The 24690-nt window shown below is 63.5% G+C and overlaps 1 protein-coding gene across 1 annotated transcript in view; it reads left to right on the top strand.

Annotated features, from left to right (window-relative positions):
- Positions 1–24690, top strand: part of SPEG (striated muscle enriched protein kinase) — a gene marked incomplete at its 3' end in the record, with an annotated part of 90789 nt that overhangs the window by 28249 nt on the left and 37850 nt on the right. The window contains exons 9-18 of the mRNA XM_078847977.1: positions 1854–2065; positions 2393–2481; positions 3411–3586; positions 6991–7251; positions 13910–14068; positions 14275–14464; positions 20130–20359; positions 21775–21894; positions 22539–22643; positions 23795–24001. Of these exons, the coding sequence (XP_078704103.1) occupies positions 1854–2065; positions 2393–2481; positions 3411–3586; positions 6991–7251; positions 13910–14068; positions 14275–14464; positions 20130–20359; positions 21775–21894; positions 22539–22643; positions 23795–24001 (1749 nt within the window). The remainder of the gene's footprint in view (positions 1–1853; positions 2066–2392; positions 2482–3410; positions 3587–6990; positions 7252–13909; positions 14069–14274; positions 14465–20129; positions 20360–21774; positions 21895–22538; positions 22644–23794; positions 24002–24690) is intronic.

Genomic DNA, 24690 nt, shown 5'->3' with positions numbered 1-24690 from the left:
GGTGCTGCAAGGTCCCATCCTTCCCCTCGTCTCAGGCTGGGGTGTCAGGGGGAGACCCTCTGTGACGAAGTGGGACTGTTCTTAATGGTTCCTCTGAATAGTGTGGGGGTGCCTCAGTTTCTCCCATGCAGTTCTTAAGTATCTAGGGGGTGGGATAAGGGTGTATGATAGTTGCAGAGCCCTAGAGGGCAGGTGTGTGCAGGGGTCTGGACACAGAGAATGGCCGACACCCTGTTTCCTGGTCACTGATGGCCTGGGCCCTTCCCCCCTGCAAGGTGAGAGCTAAAGGGTTGGAGAACAAAGGAATCAGGTGCCCTCCTGGCCTGGGAAGGGGACAAAGCCCAGAGGAGGAGGGGCTGGAGGGGGAGTCAGTTGGGGGCTGGCTGGGACATGGAGTGAAGGGCAGACGTGGTTGTCTGGCTCACTGCCCCCCAGAATGGACCCAGCTGAGGGGTCCCGTTCTCTGCACCTGCAAGCTCTGTTTTAGACCATGTTCCTGTCGTCTAATAAACCTCTGTTTTACTGGCAACAGGAACATGGTCTAACACAGAGCCTGTAGGTGCAGAGAACAGGACCCCTCAGCCGGGTCCATTTTGGGGGGCCGTGAGCCAGACAACCACGACTGCCCTTCACTCCATGTCCCAGCCAGCCCCAAAACTGAAACTCCCTCCAGCCCCTCCTCCTCTGGGCTTTGTCCCTTTCCCGGGTCAGGAGGTCACCTGACTCCTTTGTTCTCCAGCCCTTTAGCTCTCACCTTGCAGGGGGGAAGGGCCCAGGCCATCAGTGGCCAGGAAACAGGGTGTCGGCCATTCTCTGTGTCCAGACTCCTGCACACACCGGCCCTCTAGGGCTCTGCAAGGATCATACACCCTTACCCCACCCCCTAGAGACTTAAGAACTGCATGGGAGAAACTGAGGCACCCCCACACTATTCAGAGGAACCATTAAGAACAGTCCCACTTCGTCACACCCTCCCCCAGTGCTTGCCCCGGCCTGGGGTCTGAGGGAAGACGGGGCGGGGGGGTGGGGAATGATAGAGCTGCACTGTGCCCGCCTTGTCGGAGCCCTGGCTGCTCTGCCCTGTGCGTGCTGCCACCCTGGGTGCCCTCGCTGCCCGTCCGGTCCCATGGGACGTCGCCCGGTGCTGCCATCCCAGCCAGGGGCTTGCCATGGCCAGGGGACCTGTGTCACGGCATCCCGGGGCGATGCTCTGGAACTGCTCCCTACGACTCTGCGGAAGTCTCCTCTCTGGGAGCAGCCTGTCTGCAGGACACACAAAAAGAACAGGAGGAGTTGTGGCACCTTAGAGACTAACCAATTTATTTGAGCATGAGCTTTCGTGAGCTACGGCTCACCTCATCGGATTTATTAGAGGACAGGAACATGGTCTAACACAGAGCTTGCAGGTGCAGAGAACAGGACCCCTCAGCTGGGTCCATTTTGGGGGGCAGTGAGCCAGACAACCACGTCTGCCCTTCACTCCATGTCCCAGCCAGCCCCAAACTGAAACTCCCTCCAGCCCCTCCTCCTCTGGGCTTTGTCCCTTTCCTGGGCACCGGATTCCTTTGTTCTCCAACCCTTCAGCTCTCACCTTGCAGGGGGGAAGGGCCCAGGCCATCAGTGGCCAGGAAACAGGGTGTCGGCCATTCTCTGTGTCCAGACCCCTGCACACACCTGCTCTCCAGGGCTCTGCAATGGTCATACACCCTTACCCCACCCCCTAGATACTTAAGAACTGCCTAGGGGAAACTGAGGCACCCCCACACTATTCAGAGGAAACATTAAGAACAGTCCCACTTCGTCACAACCTGGCACCCTTAACCAGCCTTACTACCTGCTCTCTCCTGAGCCAGCGCCCCCTGCGGAGAGCCAGGGGCCCCTGCTGCCCCCCCTGGCCCTGGCCAGCCCCATCACGTCGGACGAGGAGTACCTGAGCCCCCTGGAGGAATTCCCAGCGTCCGGGACCCCCCAGCACTGGCTGGCTGGGAAGCTGCAGCACAAAGTCAACCTTGGCGCATCCTGCAGCCCCGTGGAGACCAACTTCAAGGCTGCCCCCACCTTTGAGGTGAGGGGGTGGGTCCTGGGGTGGGGGGGCCCTTCCTGTCTGCCGCCAGGTCCTGGTGCCCCGGGGTTACTGGGCAGGGGTTTGCCTCTCCTGGAGCCTGGACACAGCCTGGGCTGCCCTGACTAGCATTGGGGTGTCTGCCGGGGCATCGTGAGGCCCACAAGCCCCTGCCCCATGGGGCTCTGTGACAGCAGCTCCCACCTTGGGCACCTCCTCCTGTTGGCTGGTCTTGCCGTGCTGGGGTGACCCTCACTCCCTGCTCTGGTCCCCGCGGGCGGCTTGGCGCTCGCTGTCTGACCCCCTGCTCTCATGTGCTTCCCACCCCAGCTGGCTCTGAGTGACCAGTCAGTGCTGGAGGGGCAGGACGTCAGCATGAGCACCCGGGTCCGGGGCGAACCCAAACCCATCATCTACTGGTGAGTCCTCCAGCGCGGGCTCCCCGGCCATGGGAGGGAGTCCTGGGCCCTGGTGCTGTTCGTGTTACTGCAGGAACGCTCCTGCAACGGGATGGCAACAGCCTGAATGGGAATGGGGCACGGGGCTGGGGTGGGCTGGCTCAGGGGGGTGGGAAATGGGACATGGGGCCTGTTCCCTCTAGGGGGCTCTGGCTCCCACCCGGCCCCAGGGCAGGGGCTGGCTGGCTCAGGGGGCCCAGGGAATGGGGCACAGGGCAGGGGCTGGCTGGCTCAGGGGGGCCAGGGAATGGGGCACAGGGCAGGGGCTGGCTGGCTCAGGGGGCCCAGGGAATGGGGCACAGGGCAGGGGCTGGCTGGCTCAGGGGGCCCAGGGAATGGGGCACAGGGCAGGGGCTGGCTGGCTCAGGGGGCCCAGGGAATGGGGCACAGGGCAGGGGCTGGCTGGCTCAGGGGGGCCAGGGAATGGGGCACAGGGCAGGGGCTGGCTGGCTCAGGGGGCCCAGGGAATGGGGCACAGGGCAGGGGCTGGCTGGCTCAGGGGGCCCAGGGAATGGGGCACAGGGCAGGGGCTGGCTGGCTCAGGGGGCCCAGGGAATGGGGCACAGGGCAGGGGCTGGCTGGCTCAGGGGGCCCAGGGAATGGGGCACAGGGCAGGGGCTGGCTGGCTCAGGGGGCCCAGGGAATGGGGCACAGGGCAGGGGCTGGCTGGCTCAGGGGGGCCAGGGAATGGGGCACAGGACCTGTCTCCTCTAGGGTCCCCGGCTCCCATCCGGCCCCAGGGCAGGAGCAGAGGCCGGGTTTGGGGCTGGTGAGGCAGGAGGCGGGTGAGAGCCCTGGGTTCGGCCAGTGCCAGGTGGGACGCGCCCGCGGGCAGCATGGGAGCTGGCTCCCACCAGGTGGGGGCAGGCTCTGACTGTGCCCCCCCGCAGGCTGAGGAACCGGCAGCCGGTGAAGCTGGGGCGTCGGCTCTCCGTGGTGGAGGGGGCGGGCGGCACCTCCACCCTGCACATCCTGGCGGCTGAGCGCGCGGACGCCGGCTTCTACGCCTGCAAAGCCATCAACGAGTACGGCACCAAGCAGTGCGAGGCCAAGCTGCAGGTCCGAGGTAACGCCCGGGCCTGGCCGCGCCCCTGCTCGCTGGGCTGCGGGAGGCCGGGGGGGCCCCCCGAGAGGAGCTGCTCCCAGGACAGGGTGAGGCACGGCTGCCCGGCTCTGCAGTGGCCCCGGCCCTGAAGGGGCTGGAGCCTGGGCCCAGCGACTGGTCCACGCGCCCATCCCCAGCGTGGCCCCAGACGCTGGCGGGGCGGGGGGGTCACTGGAGGCTCGCGGGGGCTGGAGCGTTGGATCCCATTGCCGGTGGAGAAACTGCTCTGGAGAACCGAGAGAAAAGTCAGATCTGTCCTGACCCCTATTCCCACCGTTCTGCCCCAGCCCAGCCCTGCCCCCCAGCTCTGCCGGTGCCCCTCACTCCTGACCCGCAGCCCCCTGTAACCCCAGCCCTGGGCTCCCCATCCACAGCCCTGCCTGTGCCCCTCAATCCGGACCCCACAGCCCCCTCCTGTCCCAGCCCTAGGCTCCCCCCAGCTCTGCCGGTGCCCCTCACTCCTGATCCGCAGCCCCTTCCTGTCCCAGCCCTGGGCTCCCCCCAGCTCTGCCGGTGCCCCTCACTCCTGATCCGCAGCCCCTTCCTGTCCCAGCCCTGGGCTCCCCATCCACAGCCCTGCCTATGCCCCTCAATCCCGACCCCACAGCCCCCTCCTGTGCCAGCCCTGGGCTCCCCCCAGCTCTGCCGGTGCCCCTCAATCCCGACCCCACAGCCCCCTCCTGTCCCAGCCCTGGGCTCCCCCCAGCTCTGCCGGTGCCCCTCACTCCTGACCCGCAGCCCCCTCCTGTCCCAGCCCTGGCTCCCCCCAGCTCTGCCGGTGCCCCTCACTCCTGACCCGCAGCCCCCTCCTGTCCCAGCCCTGGGCTCCCCATCCACAGCCCTGCCTGTGCCCCTCAATCCCGACCCCACAACCCCCTCCTGTCCCAGCCCTGGCTCCCCCCAGCTCTGCCGGTGCCCCTCACTCCTGACCCGCAGCCCCCTCCTGTCCCAGCCCTGGGCTCCCCATCCACAGCCCTGCCTGTGCCCCTCACTGCCGACCCGCAGCCCCCTCCTGTCCCAGCCCTGGCTCCCCCCAGCTCTGCCGGTGCCCCTCACTGCCGACCCGCAGCCCCCTCCTGTCCCAGCCCTGGCTCCCCCCAGCTCTGCCGGTGCCCCTCAATCCCGACCCCACAACCCCCTCCTGTCCCAGCCCTGGCTCCCCCCAGCTCTGCCGGTGCCCCTCACTGCCGACCCGCAGCCCCCTCCTGTCCCAGCCCTGGCTCCCCCCAGCTCTGCCGGTGCCCCTCACTCCTGACCCGCAGCCCCCTCCTGTCCCAGCCCTGGCTCCCCTGTACGGTTCTGCTGGTTCCCTCAGTCCCTGCCTGCACTGTAGTGCCAGGGTGCCTGGTGTCCTGGGCTTTGGTCCCTGCTGCAGGAGTTTCGTGGTGCTCCTCCTGGGAGGAGGGCTGTGCCCATGAGCACCTGGGCGGCTCCATCTCAGCCAGGTTTGGCCCCCCTGTCCCCGTGCGCCTTGCCATGCGCAGGGTGGCCTGGGCCATGCCCGTGGCTCGCTGGGCCTTGCTGGCCTGAGCGTGGTGGGGGCTCTTGGCCCTGCCGCTCTGGTGCGTTTCCTTCGCTGCCCCCACAGCGCCCTGCGGGATGCTGTGGCCACCGATCCCTATGAGACCTGGCACCTCCCGGCCACGCCAGCTGCTGCCCCCTTACAGACGGCAAACGGGCAGCGGGAGCCCAGCAGCAGGGCTTGGGCCCAGGCCTCCCGCCTGGCACGGACGCTGTTGGGGTGTTCCCAGCCTGCATGGGGGTCACAGGGCAGCTCCAGGCGAGACGGAGCCTGGTCGACGCCTGCTGGGGTGGAGTTTAGTTACGAGCCGACGGCCGGGCTGGGCTGCCAGACCTCCAGGGCGGCTCCTGGGCCCCCGTCCTGCTGGGTCCCGGGGCGGCTCCTGGGCCCCCGTCCTGCTGGGGCAGCCGAGAACCCTGCTGTCCCAGGCCAGGCCCCAGCCCAGTCGCCCAGCCCCTTTGCAGGCAGGGATGTCATGTGTGCCCGCGTCCTGTGCCCGCGTCCTGTGCCCGCGTCCTGTGCCCGCGTCCTGTGCCCGTCTCGGCTGCACTAACCCTGCTGCTTGCTGACTGCGGTTTTTGTCTGTACACAGGGGGAGTGCGATAAGGGGGCGCGTCCCACAGAGCCACGGCCTCGGGGCTCTTTAGCGCCCACCTCTTAGGCACCGGACCTCGCCTTGCGTTCTTGCCTTCTGCTCCAAAAGGGACGGAGTGACCAAGGGGCAGGGCCTGGCGCCCCGGGCCTGGCCCCCGACCCGCCGCCACCTCCTGGACTCTGGGCTCCAAGGCTAACGCGTGGACTAGCGGCTGTGGGTCTTGCTGGCCGGCGGGGGAGGCAGAACCAAGGCGGAGCCTTGGGGCATGGGCGGGGCCAGTTGGGCATAGCACAGTGCCGGGGCCAGGGGGCGCTGCAGGCCCAGCTGGGCCGCGCCCAGCGTCTGCAAGCCGGGCCGTGGTGGCTGCGTGATGCTGTCTGTCTCTCAGTCTGTCCGTGTGTCCACGTCTGTGTGTCCTGCTGCTCCTCTTCAGCACTGCCAAGGAGCAGGGAGCCTCTCTGCAGAGACGGTGCCAGCCCTGGGCCGGGCAGAAGGGACGGGGAAACCCTGGACACTGGGCAGCTTGGGAACAAACATGCCTGGGGGCAGGGGCAGGAGACCCACTGCCCCCCACCCCTACCCGGAGAGCACCCCCGGCAGCCTCTGCCCAGCCAGCATCGGGCCCAGGCTGTGAAGTAGCACAAACGGCTCCCCCAATGCACTGTGCCGGCAGGGCCCACTGCCGCACCCAGGGGTCCCCAGGCCTGGGTGCTCCCAGTGTGGGGAGCGGCCCCAGGGAGCTGGGGCTGGGGGCTGGGACTTTTTTGTAGCTCTAATAAAGTGTGTTTGGTAAAGTGCTGTGTGGTTTGTTCAAGGCACAGAGCCCCAACCCCATCAGATCCTCCTGCACTTGTCATCCTCTGCCCTCTGCCGCCTTCTCAGTGTCCTGGGGTGCCATGCATCCTGCACCCCCTTCCACAGGGCCCTTTGGGGCCTGTCCCCCCGCTCCCGGCATGTCCCCGGGGGGGCCCTGACCCCATTCCCAACATGTCCCAAGGGTCCTGCCCCCCGCTTTCCCGAGCACCCTGCCCCTCTCCTATTCCCTGCATGTCCCAGGGAGCCCTGCCCACCCCCCATTCCCTGCGTGTCCCTGGGTGGCACTGCCCACCCCCCGTTCCCTGCGTGTCCCTGGGTGGCACTGCCCACCCCCCGTTCCCTGCGTGTCCCTGGGTGGCACTGCCCACCCCCCGTTCCCTGCCCCCTCTGTCGTTGCCGTTCAGTGGCTCAGGTGCGTTTCTCTCTCCCCAGCACACCCCGCGAGCCAGGCTCTGGCCGTGGTGACCCCGCTGCAGGACGTGACGGTCGGGGCTGGGGAGCTGGTGCTCTTCGAGTGCCTGGTGACGGGCCCGCCGGACCTGGACGTGGACTGGCTCTCGCGGGGGCGGCTGCTGCAGCCCGCCCTCCTCAAGTGCAAGATGCATTTTGACGGGCACAAGTGCAAGCTGCTGCTCACCTCCGTGCACGAGGACGACAGCGGCATCTACACGTGCAAGCTGAGCACGGCCAAGGGTAAGGGGCTCCGCAGCCGGCGTGCGGGGTCATCACTGCCCCGGGGGGGCGCCCTGTGCCTGGCCCGGCAGGCCCCGCCTCCTGGTAGCCCCGAGGGACCAGACCGCCCATGGGGACCCTCTGGGCGCCACTCGCCAGTCACTGCACCTCTGCTAGGCCCGGGGTGGCCCCAGCTCTGGGATCTCTGCCCTAGGCCCCGGCCAGGGACTGCTGGGAACCCCACCCCCAGTTACAGGCTGATGCTGTGGGGAGGGACCTGCCTGGGCGGGGCCTGCCCTTCCACTGTCCCTTGCTCCTGGGGGCCGGGAGCTGAGTGTGGCCCAGGCCTGGGGCCAGTTGGGCTGGTGCTGAGGCAGGCTCAGGGCTTGGCCTGGCTCCCAGGAGCAGCCGCTACTCTGCTGCTCCCTTCAGTGATGGGGGTCGGGACACGGGTGTGTTGGGGGGCTGAGCTGCCCCGCTGTCACCCAGCAGAGCAGGCAGCAGCCCCCACTAGGGCCGTGTAAGGGGCAGTGCAGTCCAAGGGCCTGCGTCCTCAGCTGAGTGTGTCTGTGGGTGCCAAGGGCCCCGGCACTCCTCCCCCCACACCTGTCCTTCCCTGGGCCCCATCTCTGCCTCAGGACAAAGGGGTGCAGGGCCCGGTTCCTTGGGCATCTGACACAAAGGCCGGATGGTCTAAGAGCAGCTGCCTCCCACCCTGGAGGTGGCTGCATTTCAGCATTGGGCAAGTAGGATCTGAGGCTAGGAAAAGGAGGAGGTAAAAGAATTAGACAAGTTTGATGTCTTCAAGTTGGCAGGGCCTGATGAAATGCATCCCAGAATACTAAAGGAACAGACGGAAGAGATCTCTGAGCCATTAGCGATTATCTCTGAGAGCTCTTGGAGGACGGGAGAGATACCTGAGAACAGGAAAAGGGCAAATATAGCACCTAGCTATAAAAAGAGAAATAAGGACAACCCGGGGAATTACAGACCAGTCACCTTAACTTCTGTACCTGGAAAGTTAATGGAGCAAATCATTAAGCAAACAATCTGAAAGCACCTAGACGATAACCAGGTGATAAGTAACAGTCAGCATGGATTTGTCAAGAACAAATCGTGTCAAACCAACCTGATATCTTGCTTTGACAGGGTAACAAGCCCTGTGGATGGGAGGAAGGGGTAGACATGGTCTATCTTGACTTTAGTAAGGCTTTTGACACTGTCCCCCATGACCTTCTCATAAACAAACTGGGAAACGCAGCCTAGATGGAGCTACTATAAGGTGGGTGCAAAACTGGTAGGAAAACCGTTCCCAGAGAGTAGTTACCAGTGGTCACAGTCAGGCTGGACGGGCATCACGAGTGGGGTCCCGCAGGGATCAGTTCTGGGTCCGGTTCTGTTCAGTCTCTTCATCAGTGATGTAGATAATGGCACAGAGAGGACATTTATAACGTTTGCGGATGACACCAAGCTGGGAGGGGTTGCAAGTGCTTTGGGGATAGGATTGAAATTCAAAATGATCTGGACAAACTGGAGAAATGGTCTGCAGTAAATAGGATTCAGAGTAACAGCCGTGTTAGTCTGTATTCGCAAAAAGAAAAGGAGGACTTGTGGCACCTTAGAGACTAACCAATTTATTAGAGCATGAGCTTTCGTGAGCTACAGCTCACTTCATCCGATGCATATCGTGGAAACTGCAGCAGGCTTTATATATACACAGAGAATATGAAACAATACCTATTCCCACCCCACTGTCCTGCTGGTAATAGCTTATCTAAAGTGATCATCAGGTGGGCCATTTCCAGCACAAATCCAGGTTTTCTCACCCTCCACCCCCCCACACAAATTCACTCTCCTGCTGGTGACAGCCCATCCAAAGTGACAACTCTTTACACAATGTGCATGACAATCAAGTTGGGCTATTTCCTGCACAAATCCAGGTTCTCACATCCCCCCCACCCCCATACACACACAAACTCACTCTCCTGCTGGTAATAGCTCATCCAAACTGACCACTCTTCAAGTTAAAATCCAAGTTAAACCAGAACATCTGGGGGGGGGGGGGGAAAACAAGAGGAAACAGGCTACCTTGCATAATGACTTAGCCACTCCAAGTCTCTATTTAAGCCTAAATTAATAGTATCCAATTTGCAAATGAATTCCAATTCAGCAGTTTCTCGCTGGAGTCTGGATTTGAAGTTTTTTTGTTTTAAGATAGCGACCTTCATGTCTGTGATCGCGTGACCAGAGAGATTGAAGTGTTCTCCGACTGGTTTATGAATGTTAGAATTCTTGACATCTGATTTGTGTCCATTTATTCTTTTACGTAGAGACTGTCCAGTTTGACCAATGTACATGGCAGAGGGGCATTGCTGGCACATGATGGCATATATCACATTGGTGGATGTGCAGGTGAACGAGCCTTTGATAGGGTGGCTGATGTTATTAGGCCCTGTGATGGTGTCCCCTGAATAGATATGTGGGCACAATTGGCAACGGGTTTTGTTGCAAGGATAAGTTCCTGGGTTAGTGGTTCTGTTGTGTGGTATGTGGTTGTTGGTGAGTATTTGCTTCAGTTTTGGGGGCTGTCTGTAGGCAAGGACTGGCCTGTCTCCCAAGATTTGTGAGAGTGTTGGGTCATCCTTTAGGATAGGTTGTAGATCCTTAATAATGCGTTGGAGGGGTTTTAGTTGGGGGCTGAAGGTGGCGGCTAGTGGTGTTCTGTTATTTTCTTTGTTAGGCCTGTCCTGTAGTAGGTAACTTCTGGGAACTCAATTCAAAAAGGACAAATGCCAAGTCCTCCACTTGGGAAGGAACAATCGGTGACACACACACAATGAGCAATGACGGCCGAGGAAGGAGCACTGCGGAAAGGGATCTGGGGGTCAGAGTCGACCACAAGCTAGATATGAGTCAACAGTGTAACTCTGTTGCAAAAAAAGCATGCGTCACTCTGGGCTGTATTAGCAGGAGAAATCATGCTAATCCCCGGAAAAATCATGGAGCAGGTCCTCAAAGAATCAATCCTGAAGCACTTACATGAGAGGAAAGTGATCAGGAACAGTCAGCATGGATTCACCAAGGGAAGGTCATGCCTGACTAATCTAATCGCCTTCTATGATGAGATTACTGGTTCTGTGGATGAAGGGAAAGCAGTGGATGTATTGTTTCTTGACTTTAGCAAAGCTTTTGACACGGTCTCCCACAGTATTCTTGTCAGCAAGTTAAAGAAGTATGGGCTGGATGAATGCACTATAAGGTGGGTAGAAAGTTGGCTAGATTGTCGGGCTCAACGGGTAGTGATCAATGGCTCCATGTCTAGTTGGCAGCTGGTGTCAAGTGGAGTGCCCCAGGGGTCGGTCCTGGGGCCGGTTTTGTTCAATATCTTCATAAATGATCTGGAGGATGGTGTGGATTGCACTCTCAGCAAATTTGCGGATGATACTAAACTGGGAGGAGTGGTAGATACGCTGGAGAGGAGGGATAGGATACAGAGGGATCTAGACAAATTGGAGGATTGGGCCAAAAGAAATCTGATGAGGTTCAATAAGGATAAGTGCAGGGTCCTGCACTTAGGACGGAAGAACCCAATGCACAGCTACAGACTAGGGACCGAATGGCTAGGCAGCAGTTCTGCGGAAAAGGACCTAGGGGTTACAGTGGACGAGAAGCTGGATATGAGTCAGCAGTGTGCCCTTGTTGCCAAGAAGGCCAATGGCATTTTGGGATGTATAAGTAGGGGCATAGCGAGCAGATCGAGGGACGTGATCGTTCCCCTCTATTCGACATGGGTGAGGCCTCATCTGGAGTACTGTGTCCAGTTTTGGGCCCCACACTACAAGAAGGATGTGGATAAATTGGAGAGAGTCCAGCGAAGGGCAACAAAAATGATTAGGGGACTGGAACACATGAGTTATGAGGAGAGGCTGAGGGAGCTGGGATTGTTTAGTCTGCAGAAGAGAAGAATGAGGGGGGATTTGATAGCTGCTTTCAACTACCTGAGAGGTGGTTCCAGAGAGGATGGTTCTAGACTATTCTCAGTGGTGGAAGAGGACAGGACGAGGAGTAATGGTCTCAAGTTGCAGTGGGGGAGGTTTAGATTGGATATTAGGAAAAACTTTTTCACTAAGAGGGTGGTGAAACACTGGAATGGGTTACCTAGGGAGGTGGTTGAATCTCCTTCCTTTGAGGTTTTTAAGGTCAGGCTTGACAAAGCCCTGGCTGGGATGATTTAACTGGGAATTGGTCCTGCTTCAAGCAGGGGGTTGGGCTAGATGACCTTCTGGGGTCCCTTCCAACCCTGATATTCTATGATTCTATGAGTGTCGTAAGCCGGACACGAGCCGTAATTCTTCCGCTCTGCTCCGCGCTGATTAGGCCTCAAGTGGAGTCTTACGTCCAGTTCTGGGCGCCACATTGCAGGAAAGACGTGGACAAAGTGGAGCAAGTCCAGAGAAGAGCAACAAAAATGCTGGAAGATCTAGATTGAAAAACGTGGGTTTGTTGAGTCTGGAGAGGAGAGTCCGAGGGGGGGACCCGGGGACCCGAGAGCAGTTTCCAAGTCCATAAAAAGCCGTTATAAAAAGGAGGGTGATAAATTGTTCTCCTCAGCCGCTGAGCACAGGACCAGGAGCCAGGGGTTAAATTGCAGCCAGGCCAGCTCAGGCTGGACATTGGGAAAATCTTCCTCGCTCTCAGGGCGGTTAAGCCCGGGGGGCCGTGGAGGCTCCGTCATCGGAGGGTTTGGGAGCAGGCCGGACGCTCGTCGGCCAGGGCTGGGCGAGGGAATACAGAGCCCTGCCTCCGCGCAGGAATGGGCCACAGGGCTAGCGAGGGCCCAGCCAGCCCTTCGTGGCTAAGGGCATGGGGTGATCCATGGTCTGGAAAGGGCTGTGGCCATAACTCTCAGCGGCCATAGCTCTCAGCCCAGAGATTTCGTTCCCTCTGCTGGGATGGGGCCCAGATACAATTAGTGCAAATTGATTCTAATAATCCCCCCACCTCAGCCACTGCCCCCCAGCAACCAGCCCCCCCACCTCAGCCTCTGCCCCATAGCCACTAACCCCCACATCTCAGCCACTAACCCCCCAGCAACCAGCCCCCCCACCTCAGCCTCTGCCCCATAGCCACTAACCCCCACACCTCAGCCACTAACCCCTCAGCAGCCAGCCCCCCCACCTCAGCCTCTGCCCCATAGCCACTAACCCCTGCACCTCAGCCACTAACCCCCCAGCAACCAGCCCCCCCACCTCAGCCTCTGCCCCATAGCCACTAACCCCCACATCTCAGCCACTAACCCCCCAGCAACCAGCCCCCCCACCTCAGCCTCTGCCCCATAGCCACTAACCCCCACACCTCAGCCACTAACCCCCCAGCAACCAGCCCCCCCACCTCAGCCTCTGCCCCATAGCCACTAACCCCCACACCTCAGCCACTAACCCCTCAGCAGCCAGACCCCCCACCTCAGCCTCTGCCCCATAACCACTAACCCCCGCACCTCAGCCACTAACCCCCCAGCAACCAGCCCCCCCACCTCAGCCTCTGCCCCATAGCCACTAACCCCCACATCTCAGCCACTAACCCCCCAGCAACCAGCCCCCCCACCTCAGCCTCTGCCCCATAGCCACTAACCCCCACACCTCAGCCACTAACCCCTCAGCAGCCAGACCCCGCACCTCAGCCTCTGCCCCATAACCACTAACCCCCACACCTCAGCCACTAACCCCTCAGCAGCCAGACCCCCCACCTCAGCCTCTGCCCCATAACCACTAACCCCCACATCTCAGCCACTAACCCCCCAGCAACCAGCCCCCCCACCTCAGCCTCTGCCCCATAGCCACTAACCCCCACATCTCAGCCACTAACCCCCCAGCAACCAGCCCCCCCACCTCAGCCTCTGCCCCATAGCCACTAACCCCCACACCTCAGCCACTAACCCCTCAGCAGCCAGACCCCCCACCTCAGCCTCTGCCCCATAACCACTAACCCCCGCACCTCAGCCACTAACCCCCCAGCAACCAGCCCCCCCACCTCAGCCTCTGCCCCATAACCACTAACCCCCGCACCTCAGCCACTAACCCCTCAGCAGCCAGACCCCCCACCTCAGCCTCTGCCCCATAACCACTAACCCCCGCACCTCAGCCACTAACCCCCCAGCAACCAGCCCCCCCACCTCAGCCTCTGCCCCATAGCCACTAACCCCCACACCTCAGCCACTAACCCCTCAGCAGCCAGACCCCCCACCTCAGCCTCTGCCCCATAACCACTAACCCCCGCACCTCAGCCACTAACCCCCCAGCAACCAGCCCCCCCACCTCAGCCTCTGCCCCATAGCCACTAACCCCCGCACCTCAGCCACTGCCCCCCAGCAGCCAGCCCCCCCACCCCAGCCACCACTCCCCCATGGAGTGGAGAACATGCACTGAGCCCATCCAGTGGCTCCTGGTTTCAGGCCCCGGGGGCAAGGGGAGCCCTGAGCCCCTCCTGAACTGGGTGCTGCTGCAGGATCCCCCAGGCTCAAAGCATCCCCCCAAGACCCCCGCAGCCCCTCCCCCCAACACGCAGCACACGCCCTGCCATGCGGGCCCCCTCCCACACACGTCCGTCGGCCCGGCACACGGCCCCTCGCCCCTTCTGCGTCTGGGCTGATGCTCACGGCCTGCCCTGTCCTGCCTTGCAGAGGAGCTGACCTGCAGCGCCCGGCTGACCGTGCGCCCGTCGATCCAGCCGCTCTTCACCCGCAAGCTGGAGGACCTGGCGGTGGTGAAGGGACGGACGGCGCGCTTCGACTGCAAGATCAGCGGCACCCCCACGCCCACCGTCACCTGGACCCACTTTGGTAGCAACCCTCCCACCCTGGCTGTGCCCCGGGCGCCCCCGCCCTGCTCCCGGCTCCGCTCTGGCTGGGAGTCACCCTTTCCGGTGGGCTGGGCACCCTGGGCTGTCCCTGGCTGCAGCTGGCTGCCGGACCTCTGCCCCTTCTCCAGTCCTCCCCTCCCCGGGGCGTGGGGGCGCTGACGGGGATTTCTCTGCCCTCCGCTCCAGGCCAGCCGGTGGAGGAAGGCGAGAACGTGCGGCTGCAGCGGGAGCGGGGGCTGCAGTCGCTGGTCATCGCGCATGTGGACAGCGAGGACGAGGGGCAGTACGGGGTCTGTGCCGCCAACGAGCAAGGCCAGGCGGAGTGCTCGGCCGAGCTGTACGTGGAGGAGCCGCGCCCGGCCACCGCCTCCCACAGGTGAGAGCTGGCTGGCGGCCCCTCTGCCGTGGGGCCTGACCCCCTCCCCCTGGCTGCCCGCGGGGACCCTCCGGGTGACAGGTCCCAGGGGAACGAGCAGGGGGCATGGGGATCTCCCTAGGGCCCATGTGTCAGTACCAGCCGATGGTCTGCTCCGCCGCCCGGCGTCCGGCCTGGGGGCCCACCCAGCTGTCCCTAGAAGTGGTGGGCTCGGGGTGGGGGTGCTTCCCTAGCCCGCCAGGGGACAGGGACGTGCTGCTGCAGGCCCGGACGCTGGCAGCCGTGAGCGCCGGCTCCTGCTAGTGCTGGGCCTGCCTGTCGTGCTCCTGTCCCGGCTCTGGCCTGGCTCCGGAGCTCGCTGCTACCCCCCAGCCGTAGCCAGCGCGGATCCCGGAGCGCTCGGCCAGGCCTGGCCCAGGTCAGCTTGAATAAGGTCTTTACACAGCACCAGCTAGCGGCTGAGCACCGTGACCCAGTTCAGCGTCCCGTTCCATCGCCCCCTTCACGGCCTGCGTTCCTGCCATTCCCAGCGGGCGCTGCCGGGGCCGTGTCTCGGAACCGCACCGGTTTCTAATTGCACGACCCGGACATAGGACAGCTGGGCCATCGGGCCGTCCCTTAGGTGCAGGGACGGGCTGTGGTCCGTTAAGAAGCGGTGAGCCGTCGTCTTCGTCCTTTGCACCGGGCGTCTGGAGAGTTTGCTCTGGGGATGGTTCTTTCTGAGGCACAAACTGTCGATGTCGATGGTTTCCTCCACGGTCGGTCTCAATCACATGATCCGGGAGCTGAGTTCCGGCAGCTGGAGTTCTCCGTCCTTGTTCTCCATCCAGTTTGACACCAACAGGGTCCCCAGGGTCTAGGCCTGGCGGTTCTCTAGCTGAGGGGCGTCTGCTGTAAAAGCCCCGTAGAGTCTTTTTGCCCTTTCATTTGATTTGGCTGCTGCCTTCGTGTCTGGCCACTTTGCAGATCGGTTCTTTTCCAGCGGTGGCCACTAGCTCGGAGTTGCCTGCCCATCGTTTGCTGGGCTGGGTGTTGGTCTGCAACTCAGAGGAGCCAGGAATGGATCTTCCTGCTGTCGGATTTTCTTTGCTGGCTGTGGAGCTCTCAGCCTCTCCGTCGGCTGGTGGGGAACGGGTGCAGTTAGAAATGGGATCAGAGTGACTTCAATTCTGCCGCAGTGGATTGTGGGCCGTTGTCCATGGCTTATTGTTCTGGAATACCAAAAATAATCCACACTGGCCAAGTAGTGCTGAACTCTGAATCTGCATGAACCTGCAGCTCGTCTCTTCCCGGGTCAGGCCGGTAGGGTGTTTTCACGCTGTACGGCTTGGTGTCGTTGTGACGAAGTGGGACTGTTCTTAATGTTTCCTCTGAATAGTGTGGGGGTGCCTCAGTTTCCCCTAGGCAGTTCTTAAGTATCTAGGGGGTGGGGTAAGGGTGTAGGATCACTGCAGAGCCCTAGAGGGCCGGTGTGTGCAGGAGTCTGGACACAGAGAATGGCCGACACCCTGTTTCCTGGCCACTGATGGCCTGGGCCCTTCCCCCCTGCAAGGTGAGAGCTAAAGGGTTGGAGAACAAAGGAATCAGGTGACCTCCTGGCCTGGGAAAGGGACAAAGCCCAGAGGAGGAGGGGCTGGAGGGAGTTTCAGTTTGGGGCTGGCTGGAGACATGGAGTGAAGGGCAGACGTGGTTGTCTGGCTCACTGCCCCCCAAAATGGACCCAGCTGAGGGGTCCTGTTCTCTGCACCTACAAGCTCTGTGTTAGACCATGTTCCTGTCGTCTAACAAACCTTCTGTTTTACTGGCTGGCTGAGAGTCCCGTCTGACTGCGGAGTTAGGGGGCAGGACCCTCTGGCTTCCCCAGGACCCCGCCTGGGCGGACTCGCTGTGGGAAGCGCACGGAGGGGCAGAGGAGGCTGAAGGCTCCGAGGTCAGACCCAGGAAGGTGGAGCCGGGGGAGCTGTGTGTCCTGCAGACAGGCTGCTCACAGAAAGGCGACTGCCCCAGAGTCCTGCCTGGCTTCATGGGGAGCAGTTCCAGAGCATCGCCCAGGGACTCCATGACAGTCATCTCTTCCCGTGTCAGGCTGGTAGGGTGTTTTCATGCTGTACGGCTCGGCGTCGTCTCTTCCCAGGTGTCACAGAGTGTGGGGGAGTCTGGGCTGGTGACTGGAGCGATGAAGGGAGATGGGGTGATCCGGGGGTTTCTTTTTGAGAGATGTGACAGAGTAGGGAGTGGGGAGGTGTCATGGAGTGTGGGGGAGTCTGGGGCCTGCACCCCTCTTCCTGGGAATCACTGAGACTCTCAGCCAACCAGTAAAACGGAAGGTCTGTTGGACAACGGGGACACCGTCCAAAACAGAGCTTGTGGGTACAACCAGGACCCCTCAGTCACGTCCTTCTGGGGGAGCAGGGAGCTTAGACCCCAGCCCTGGGGTTCCCTGCGTTCCGGCTCCAAACTGAAACCAACCCCCCCAGCAGGCCCCCTCCTGCAGCCTTGGTCCAGTTTCCTGGGCAGAGGTGTTACCTCCCCCTCCTGGCTCAGGTGACAGGCTCTCAGGTCTCCCGTCCCCAGTGAAACTCCCCTGCCACATTCCCAGGTCAACCCTCCCCACTTCCTGCTGCGTCAGATCAGGTCAGGCCGGCAGGGTGTTTTCACGCTGTGTGTTTGTACTGGATCTCCTTCTAAAGTCCACAATCATCAAGTGCTCCGTCGAGTTCTCCCACCGTTCTCACCGGGCCCGTCATGGCGGCTGCTGGTCTGCGGTCCTCTGATCACGCACAACTCTGAATGCAAAGTTATGTCTTTGAAACCTCTGTGCAGACCTGGCCCGGGCAGTTCGGATCCCGCCAGGGCCAGTCCGAGCTAGGTCCGGTGACGTCAGTTCGGGGCGGGGCTGCAGGCGATTGCAAGTCCCTCCTGGGTCACTTCCAAAGTCACCAGCCCGCCACGAGTGGAGAGGCGTGGGGCAGTGATACCGTTCACTGGGGGCAGAGACCAGCTTTCGAGCTCCCCAGAGCTCCTGTTCAGCGCTGGGCAGGGTTCGGAGGCTGCCCTGCACTGCGGGGTTCGGTCAAAGGCAGCTACCGCCAGCGGAATGACGCCTCGCGGTGCTGCGCTGCTCACGCTGCCTTTACTGGCTTTCGGGGGCCTTCCCACACGCCCCCCGCTGAGAGCCCAGTCGGTGCGAGCGCCGCTGGGGAGGAGCGCCCCGCCACGCACGGAGGGGGTGTAGACACGTGGGAGCGATGGAGTTACGGCGGTGGCTGTACACCGATGCGAGTTCGGTCGACGTAGGGCCTGTCTACGCTTGCCGTTTAAAGCAGAAGAAGTCTCCTTTTTGCGCAGACGCCACGGGAGTGTCTACACTTTCCAGTGACTTCTGCCGTGAAACTCGGCAGTTTCACCACAAACAGAAAACCAGCTCCATGAGAGGCGGACAGCTCTGGCCGGGGCTGCTTTTGCGGTGATGTGCAAGTGAAGACACGTCCTTCCTCTTTACAGAGCTTTTAGCCTCCTGAGGATCTCCCACGGTGCCTAGGTGACCCCCTGCCAGCAGCTCCGCTGCTCTGACGCCAGGTAAACAGGCATCCACCCCTCCCCTGTAAAGCCCCGGGAACTTTGAAACGCCCCTTCCTGTTGGCTTGGCAAGAGCTCATGTGTCCTCTGGCCGGGTGACAATGGCTCGATCCCCTGCCTGGAGCAATGCTGAGCTCCTGTCGCTGATCAGTGTTTGGGGAGAGGAGGCTGCGCAGAGACCAGGGTGCCCCGCGATCAGCCCCCCTTCCCACAAGACCCATCGTCGCTGTGGGGTAGCTGCCCTAGAGCGCTGCTCTCGTCGGCGATGGACGCGCTGCTGGTGTAAACGCCCTGACGCCTGAGGAATGAAGTGAGGACGCAAACGGCGCTGTTCTTTCCCTCTTTACCGTCCCCCCAGCATAAGTGAAGAAGACACCTGCATATCTCCAGTTTCTTTGTGGAGCTTGGTAGCCATTCAAAGTACAGCTTCACAGCTGTACCCTGAGCCAGGAGGGGGGCTGCCCACCGGGAAGGTGTCAGAGCAGAAGTTCTCGGGGGCACTGAAGAGTGGCTGGTGATGAGATCCTGCAACCCTTGTTGCTTTGGTCCATCTGTGAGTCTGTTGGTTTTCTCGGGCCCACTCTGCACCGTGCCGTGCTCCTGGACCGGATCTGGCCTGGCTTCGGAGCCCTGTGCGGGACTGTTCTTAAACCCACTGCCACCCGCTCCCGCTACTGTGGCAGTGGGTCCCGTGGGATCCTGGTCCCCGGCAGGGCTTTGCTGCAGAGCTTGCACCAGCTGGTTCCCCTACGAAACCCAGACGCTCTGCCCCCCTGGCTGAGGTTCATCTCGGCCTGCTAGTGGAGGCATAGCGCTGCCTAGTGGCGGAGCAGCATAGGGCAGGGAGCATCCCGTTGCCCTCCCCACACGGTGGGGCCGTGTCCAAGCAGCGCGGCCGGCAGCCAGGGCCGGCAGCGTCGCCCGTGGCCAGGCGCTGCCCCGTGTGCAGGGCCCCCGGGAGCCGTCTCCAGCGCTGGGTGCCCCGGCCGCGTTTCCTGCCTGAGCCCCGGGGCCGCTGGCCCAGCTGCCGCTCGCTGTCACTCCGCAGAGGACTCTGGCTTCAAGGTCGCGCCAAGTCAGGGCAGCCCAGGAACGCTGGCTGCGTCGTGGCTCTTATCTGCTCCCGGCCACAGCCCAGGAGTCTCCTGCACCCTGGCAGAGCTCCCACCGGGCTCCCTCTGGGGCTGGGAGTCCAAGGGGCTGTTGGTCCAGGGCTGGGCCCGGTCCCCGCTCCTGCCCCGGGGTCAACTCTGTCCCTCGCTGGGTGCCTGGGGTTCCCAGAGCTGGAGGAGCTGCTGGACCCGGAGTGGGCACCCCAGGAGCAGTGTGGACTGGGGGGTCAGCACTCCTGGGTGCTTACCCAGCTCTGCTGCTGGGGGTTTGTGGCGGGTCCTGTCCCCTCCCCAGCCGTACCATGGAGGTGGGGACCCTAGCCCAGCCCCAGGGTGGGTCTATTCGCTCTGGCCCTGCCTCGTCCCTTGCACTGGTGCAGAGAGGACACCAGGCCTGGTGCCAGGCACTCTGCCCAGGAGGGAGTAGCGCATGGGGCAGGGCAGCCCTCGGGTTCGGAATGAGTCACGGGTGGGGCAGCTGGGCCGGCCGGAGCCCAGGGGTGGGGGCAGCACCAGGCCTGTCCCTCCAGGGCGGCGTGAGAAACCAGACCTCACGCAGCTGGCATGCCCCTTCCAGCGGGTGCCCCTTGGGGACGGAGCGGAGCTGCCCCCATCGTGGCCCGGGGGAGTCTGTGCACAGCCTGGGAGCAGGCCCCGTGTCCCAACGGCTCCGAGCTCAGCGCCCCGGGGGGGTTGGGCGGGGTGCTCTGAGCCCTGGCTCCGTGGGGCAGATCGGTGGGTTTCGGTTGGCATGTGGGCATCAGCCCCCACACTGGTCCCCTTTGAGCTGCACACGCTGCCCCCAAGCTCTGAAGGCAGCTCCGGTGAGGCTGGGGTGGGACACAGGGCAGCTCTGGGAGGAGGGGGGGCAGCAGAGTGGGAGGGGCTGTACTTGCCCCACGGCCACTGGCTTCCAGGTGCTCCATGCAGGGCCTGGGCCAGCTGGTGCAGTGGGCGTGTCTTGGCTGTTGCAGCTCCAAGCTGGAGAAGATGCCGTCCATCCCGGAGGAGCCAGAGCTGCCGGAGAACGAGGTGGAGCGCTTCACCATGCCCGACTTCCTCCACCCGCTGCACGACCTGGACGTGGTGGAGTCCAAGGAGGCCGTGCTGGAATGCCAGGTGGCCGGCCTGCCCTACCCCACCATCACCTGGTTCCACAACGGCACCAAGATCTGCAGCTCCGAGGACCGCAGGATGACCCAGTGTAGGGCTCCGGCCGCGCCGCGCTGGGCCCGCTCTTTGGGGGCGGGGGGGGCGCGCTGCACACCGTGCCCGGGCTGAGCCATGGCCAAGGCCGGGCTCCCGAGGGGCTGAGCACCCACCCTAACCCACAGCAACCGCTTCTGCAGTCAGAGCCCTCGGTGCTTCCCCAGCCTGCTCCCCAGGGGGTGCCCCTCGGCCAGCTGCTCCAAGGGGACCCGCCAGCAGAACTGGGGTCAAAGTAAATGGAATCACAGCGCCCCCTGCTGGGAGAGACCGGGCCAGTCACCGGGAGCTCCCCACACCCAGCAACCCCTGCCCCACTCCCCACGGCGCCTCCTGCTGGAGAGGCTGGGACTGGCATAGCCGGGAGCACCCCACACCCAGCGACCCCCACACTCCCATCAGCTCCTGTGCTCTGTGCAGAGCTGCCCGGGGGCGGGGGGCAAGTGGGGCAATTTGCCCTGGGCCCCGCAGGGGCCCCCACGAGAAGGTCGGGGACAGGGAAGGGGCCGGCAGCGTTACTGGGGGGCGCGGGGCAGCGGCCACTCTCCTGCTGAGCACAAGTGGCGCCTTGTCAATGTCGACTCACCCGGCGGCGCTCCGGGTCGTGGGCGGCACCTCGGGGGCGGGTCCTTCGCCCGCTCCGGGTCGTGGGCAGCGCCTCGGGGGCGGGTCCTTCGCCCGCTCCGGGTCGTGGGCGGCGCCTCGGGGGCGGGTCCTTCGCCCGCTCCGGGTCGTGGGCGGCGCCTCGGGGGTGGGTCCTTCGCCCGCTCCGGGTCGTGGGCGGCGCCTCGGGGGCGGGTCCTTCGCCCGCTCCAGGTCGTGGGCGGCACCTCGGGGGCGGGTCCTTCGCCCGCTCCGGGTCGTGGGCGGCGCCTCGGGGGCGGGTCCTTTGCCCGCTCCGGGTCGTGGGCGGCGCCTCGGGGGCGGGTCCTTTGCCCGCTCCGGGTCGTGGGCGGCGCCTCGGGGGCGGGTCCTTTGCCCGCTCCGGGTCGTGGGCGGCGCCTCGGGGGCGGGTCCTTTGCCCGCTCCGGGTCGTGGGCGGCGCCTCGGGGGCGGGTCCTTTGCCCGCTCCGGGTCGTGGGCGGCGCCTCGGGGGCGGGTCCTTCGCCCGCTCCGGGTCGTGGGCGGCGCCTCGGGGGCGGGTCCTTCAGTGCCGCCGGGTGAGTACAAGCCGCCGGGTACCTTCTTTTATGTCCGCTCCACCTGGCTACGCCACTGGAAGGGGCCCCCAAAATTGCTTTGCCCCAGGCCCCCCGAATCCTCTGGGCGGCCCTGGCACTGTGCCCTGGTTCCCAGCATGCCCACCTGGTGCTCTGCTCTGATGGGCTGCTCGGGAGCATAGCCCAACAGCATCACTGTCCTCCTGTGGTTTTCATCCCCCCGCCCCCCGTGTGCCCCCCCGTCTCCCCGCAGACAAGGACACCCACCGCCTGCTGTTCCCGGCCGTCAGCCACGCCCACGCCGGCGTCTATAAAAGCGTCATTGCCAACCGAGTGGGGAAGGCCACGTGCTACGCTCACCTCTACGTGACAGGTGAGGGCCCCGCCGGCCTGGGGGAGCTGCCCCACGGCCCTGGCCAGGCTCACAGGGCGTGTCTACTGCGGCCGGGGGAGAAGGCGGGAGCTCAGCCGCACAGGGCTGGACCCACGCGTGGGTGGCCGCGCTCGTCTGCCTACGGAGTGCTGTGCCGAAGGCCGGCTGCCCCAGGAGCTTGCGGCCCCACCGCAGCCCTGACCAACCACCTGGCCCCAGGGCTCTGTCGCGTCCTCGCCTGCTCCCATGCGCCTCTGATGGACCACGGGGACGAGCGGCCGGCGTGTGCCGACGTGTCCACGGTTTATGGGCGGCTCCGCGGGGGGCAGCCGGGTCTGTGTCTTCGGGGCACTGCCGAGCGTCTTGCCCCTACACGGAGTCCCTGGGGGAGTCACTGGAGCTGCTGCGGCCCGTGGCTGCCAGGCAAAGCAGCCACGCAGCGGGAAGGACGGGCGCGGGGAGCGGAGCAATGCGAGTGGGTGGGGAGGGGTGGCCGTCCCATCCCGTCCCATCCCGTGTGTCCCTCCGCATGGCATGACCCCTCTCTCAGCTGCTCCCCACCCGCCATGCTTGTGGGTCCGGGGCCTGCTGAGCCCACGTGGCATCCCACGCCCACCCGTGCCATGCCTGCCTCTTTCTTTCAGACGTGGTCCCGACTCCCCCTGACGGGCCGCCCACCGTGCTGGCCGTGACCGGCAGGGCCGTCACGCTGGCCTGGAACAAACCCAAGTGGCTCGACTCGGCCATAGGTGAGCTGGGCTGGGGGTTGGGTGGATGGGCTGGAGACCCCCCCGCCGCTGGCACTGAGACCCCACGGCAGCCCTGGCTTCCACCAGCACGTCTCATTGGGCTTGGGGCACGGCTGGGGGGCAGGAGCGTCATTGGGGGGGCAACGTGGGGGGAGCGGAACTGGGGTGTCCGGGGGAGGGTGATGGGCACGCTGCCCGCTGAGTGGCTGCTCTGCCTGGCAGCCCCCAGGCCAGGCCGCAGCTCCAGGGACGCCCCGAAGATGCAGTGGCTGAGGGTCATTGACACCAGCGGCCCCTGGGCAGCCCCTGCCAACATGTGCCAGCCGCGGCCAGTCGTGACTCTTCCTGGCCACCGAAAGTCCACCCCTCCTCCACTCACAGTGCCCCCGGGGCCCAGCTGGGGGTGGGGTGGGGGTGTTGGGGATGTAGGGGCAGAATGGGGGAGGGGATCATCTCCAGGGGCTGTGTGTGGGGGAGGGAACAGATGCCAGGCGTGGGCTGGGCAGAGCCTGGGCTGTGGGGGAGAGGGGATGGGCCAGGCTGAGGCTGTTGGGGGCAGCAGGGCTGGAAGGGAAGTGGGGCTGAGCAGGGCTGGGGGCAGGGTGGCCAGGCGGGGCAGGGTTGGGCCGTGGGGGGGTTGATGTGGAAGAGATGGAGGAAGCTGAGGCAGGGCCAGGGCTGCAGTAGGAAGGGAGAGTGGGGCTGGGCCAGGCCGGGGGTGCAGTGGGAGCGGGATGGGGCTGGGTAGGGCCGCTTGGCACTGGGAAGAGGGGCAGTAGCAGGGGTTGGGCCAGCCCAGGGGTACAGTGGGAGGGGGAGAAGGGCAGGACAGGACCGTGGGGCACTGGGAAGGGGGGCGGTGGTGGGGGATGGGCCAGGCCAGGGGGGCAGTGGGAGGGGGAGAAGGGCAGGGCTGTGGGGCACTGGGAAGGGGGCAGTGGCAGGGGAAGGGCTTGGCCAGCCTGGGGCGGGCTGCCCCCCAGTGCCTGGGAGGGCCAGTGGCCGGGTGGAGCTTAGAGCTCAGCCGCATGGGGAGCCCCCCAGCCCTGGTGGCCTGGCTGGGCTGGGCCCATAGCCGTGGGGCGGGGTGGAGATGGTGCTGGGTGGGAGCCCTGAGAACATAGCATGGCAATGGCCTCTCCTCTGCGCAGATCCCGCCTCGGTGACCTACACAGTCCAGCAGCAGGTGCTGGGCACCAGCCAGTGGACCATCGTGGCCACCAGCCTGCGAGACACCCGCTGCACATTGCACAGCCTGGCCAAGGGGCTGCGATACCTCTTCCGAGTCCTCACGGCCACCGCCAGGAGCAGCAGCAAGCCCTCGCCTCCCAGCCAGCCAGTGCAGCTCATGGATCGGGGTAAGAGGGGCGGGGGGAACTCCGGGCCACCACCTGGGAGCTGCTGCCAGCCCAGCTGCCCTGGGCTTGGCCTGGCCTGGCCTTCAGCAGAGCCAACAGGAGGGATCAACCCCCAGAGGGCCCCGCTTAGCCCAGGAGCCCCTCCAGGTGCTGTTATCGCTCAGCACAATCACATGCGGAGACCCCACACCCAGCTATATTGCATGAATGCTCCCAGAGCCTGTCATGAAACACATAGGGAAAGGCACCAGCCCATTCCCCCAAATCCCCAGCCTTGCACCCCAGAGCTGCACCGTCCTGCCCCGGGCAGAAGCCTGACCAGTGTAAGTTCGTTACCCAGTCGGCCCCTCCCTCAGTGTGCAAAGCACACACAGTAGCCTTGGTAACCTGAGCTGAGATTTTGCAAGCACTGTTTTAGGTAAAGTATAAACCAGGTTTATTAACTACAGGAAAGTAGATTGTAAGTGTTTAGAAATGGGAGGCATAAAAAGTCAGCGATAGTTACCAAAGAAAATAAAAGATAAGCGCCCAGTCTAAATCTTAAACCTCATTACACTAAGTAGTATTTGGATCAAGCAGTTTTCTCCCCCCACTGGATGTTTCAGCTCTTAATACAGAGGCTTCTCTCTTCAGCCTGGGACCAGTCTCCTCAGTCTTTGTCTTTCCAGCATTCTTGTTGCTTCTAGCGT

The sequence above is a fragment of the Lepidochelys kempii genome, chromosome 11, assembly GCF_965140285.1.
Source record: "Lepidochelys kempii isolate rLepKem1 chromosome 11, rLepKem1.hap1, whole genome shotgun sequence".
Lineage (NCBI taxonomy): Eukaryota > Metazoa > Chordata > Testudines > Cheloniidae > Lepidochelys > Lepidochelys kempii.
Note: the sequence above shows the minus strand (reverse complement) of the source record. Positions and strands in the feature narration are given on the sequence as shown.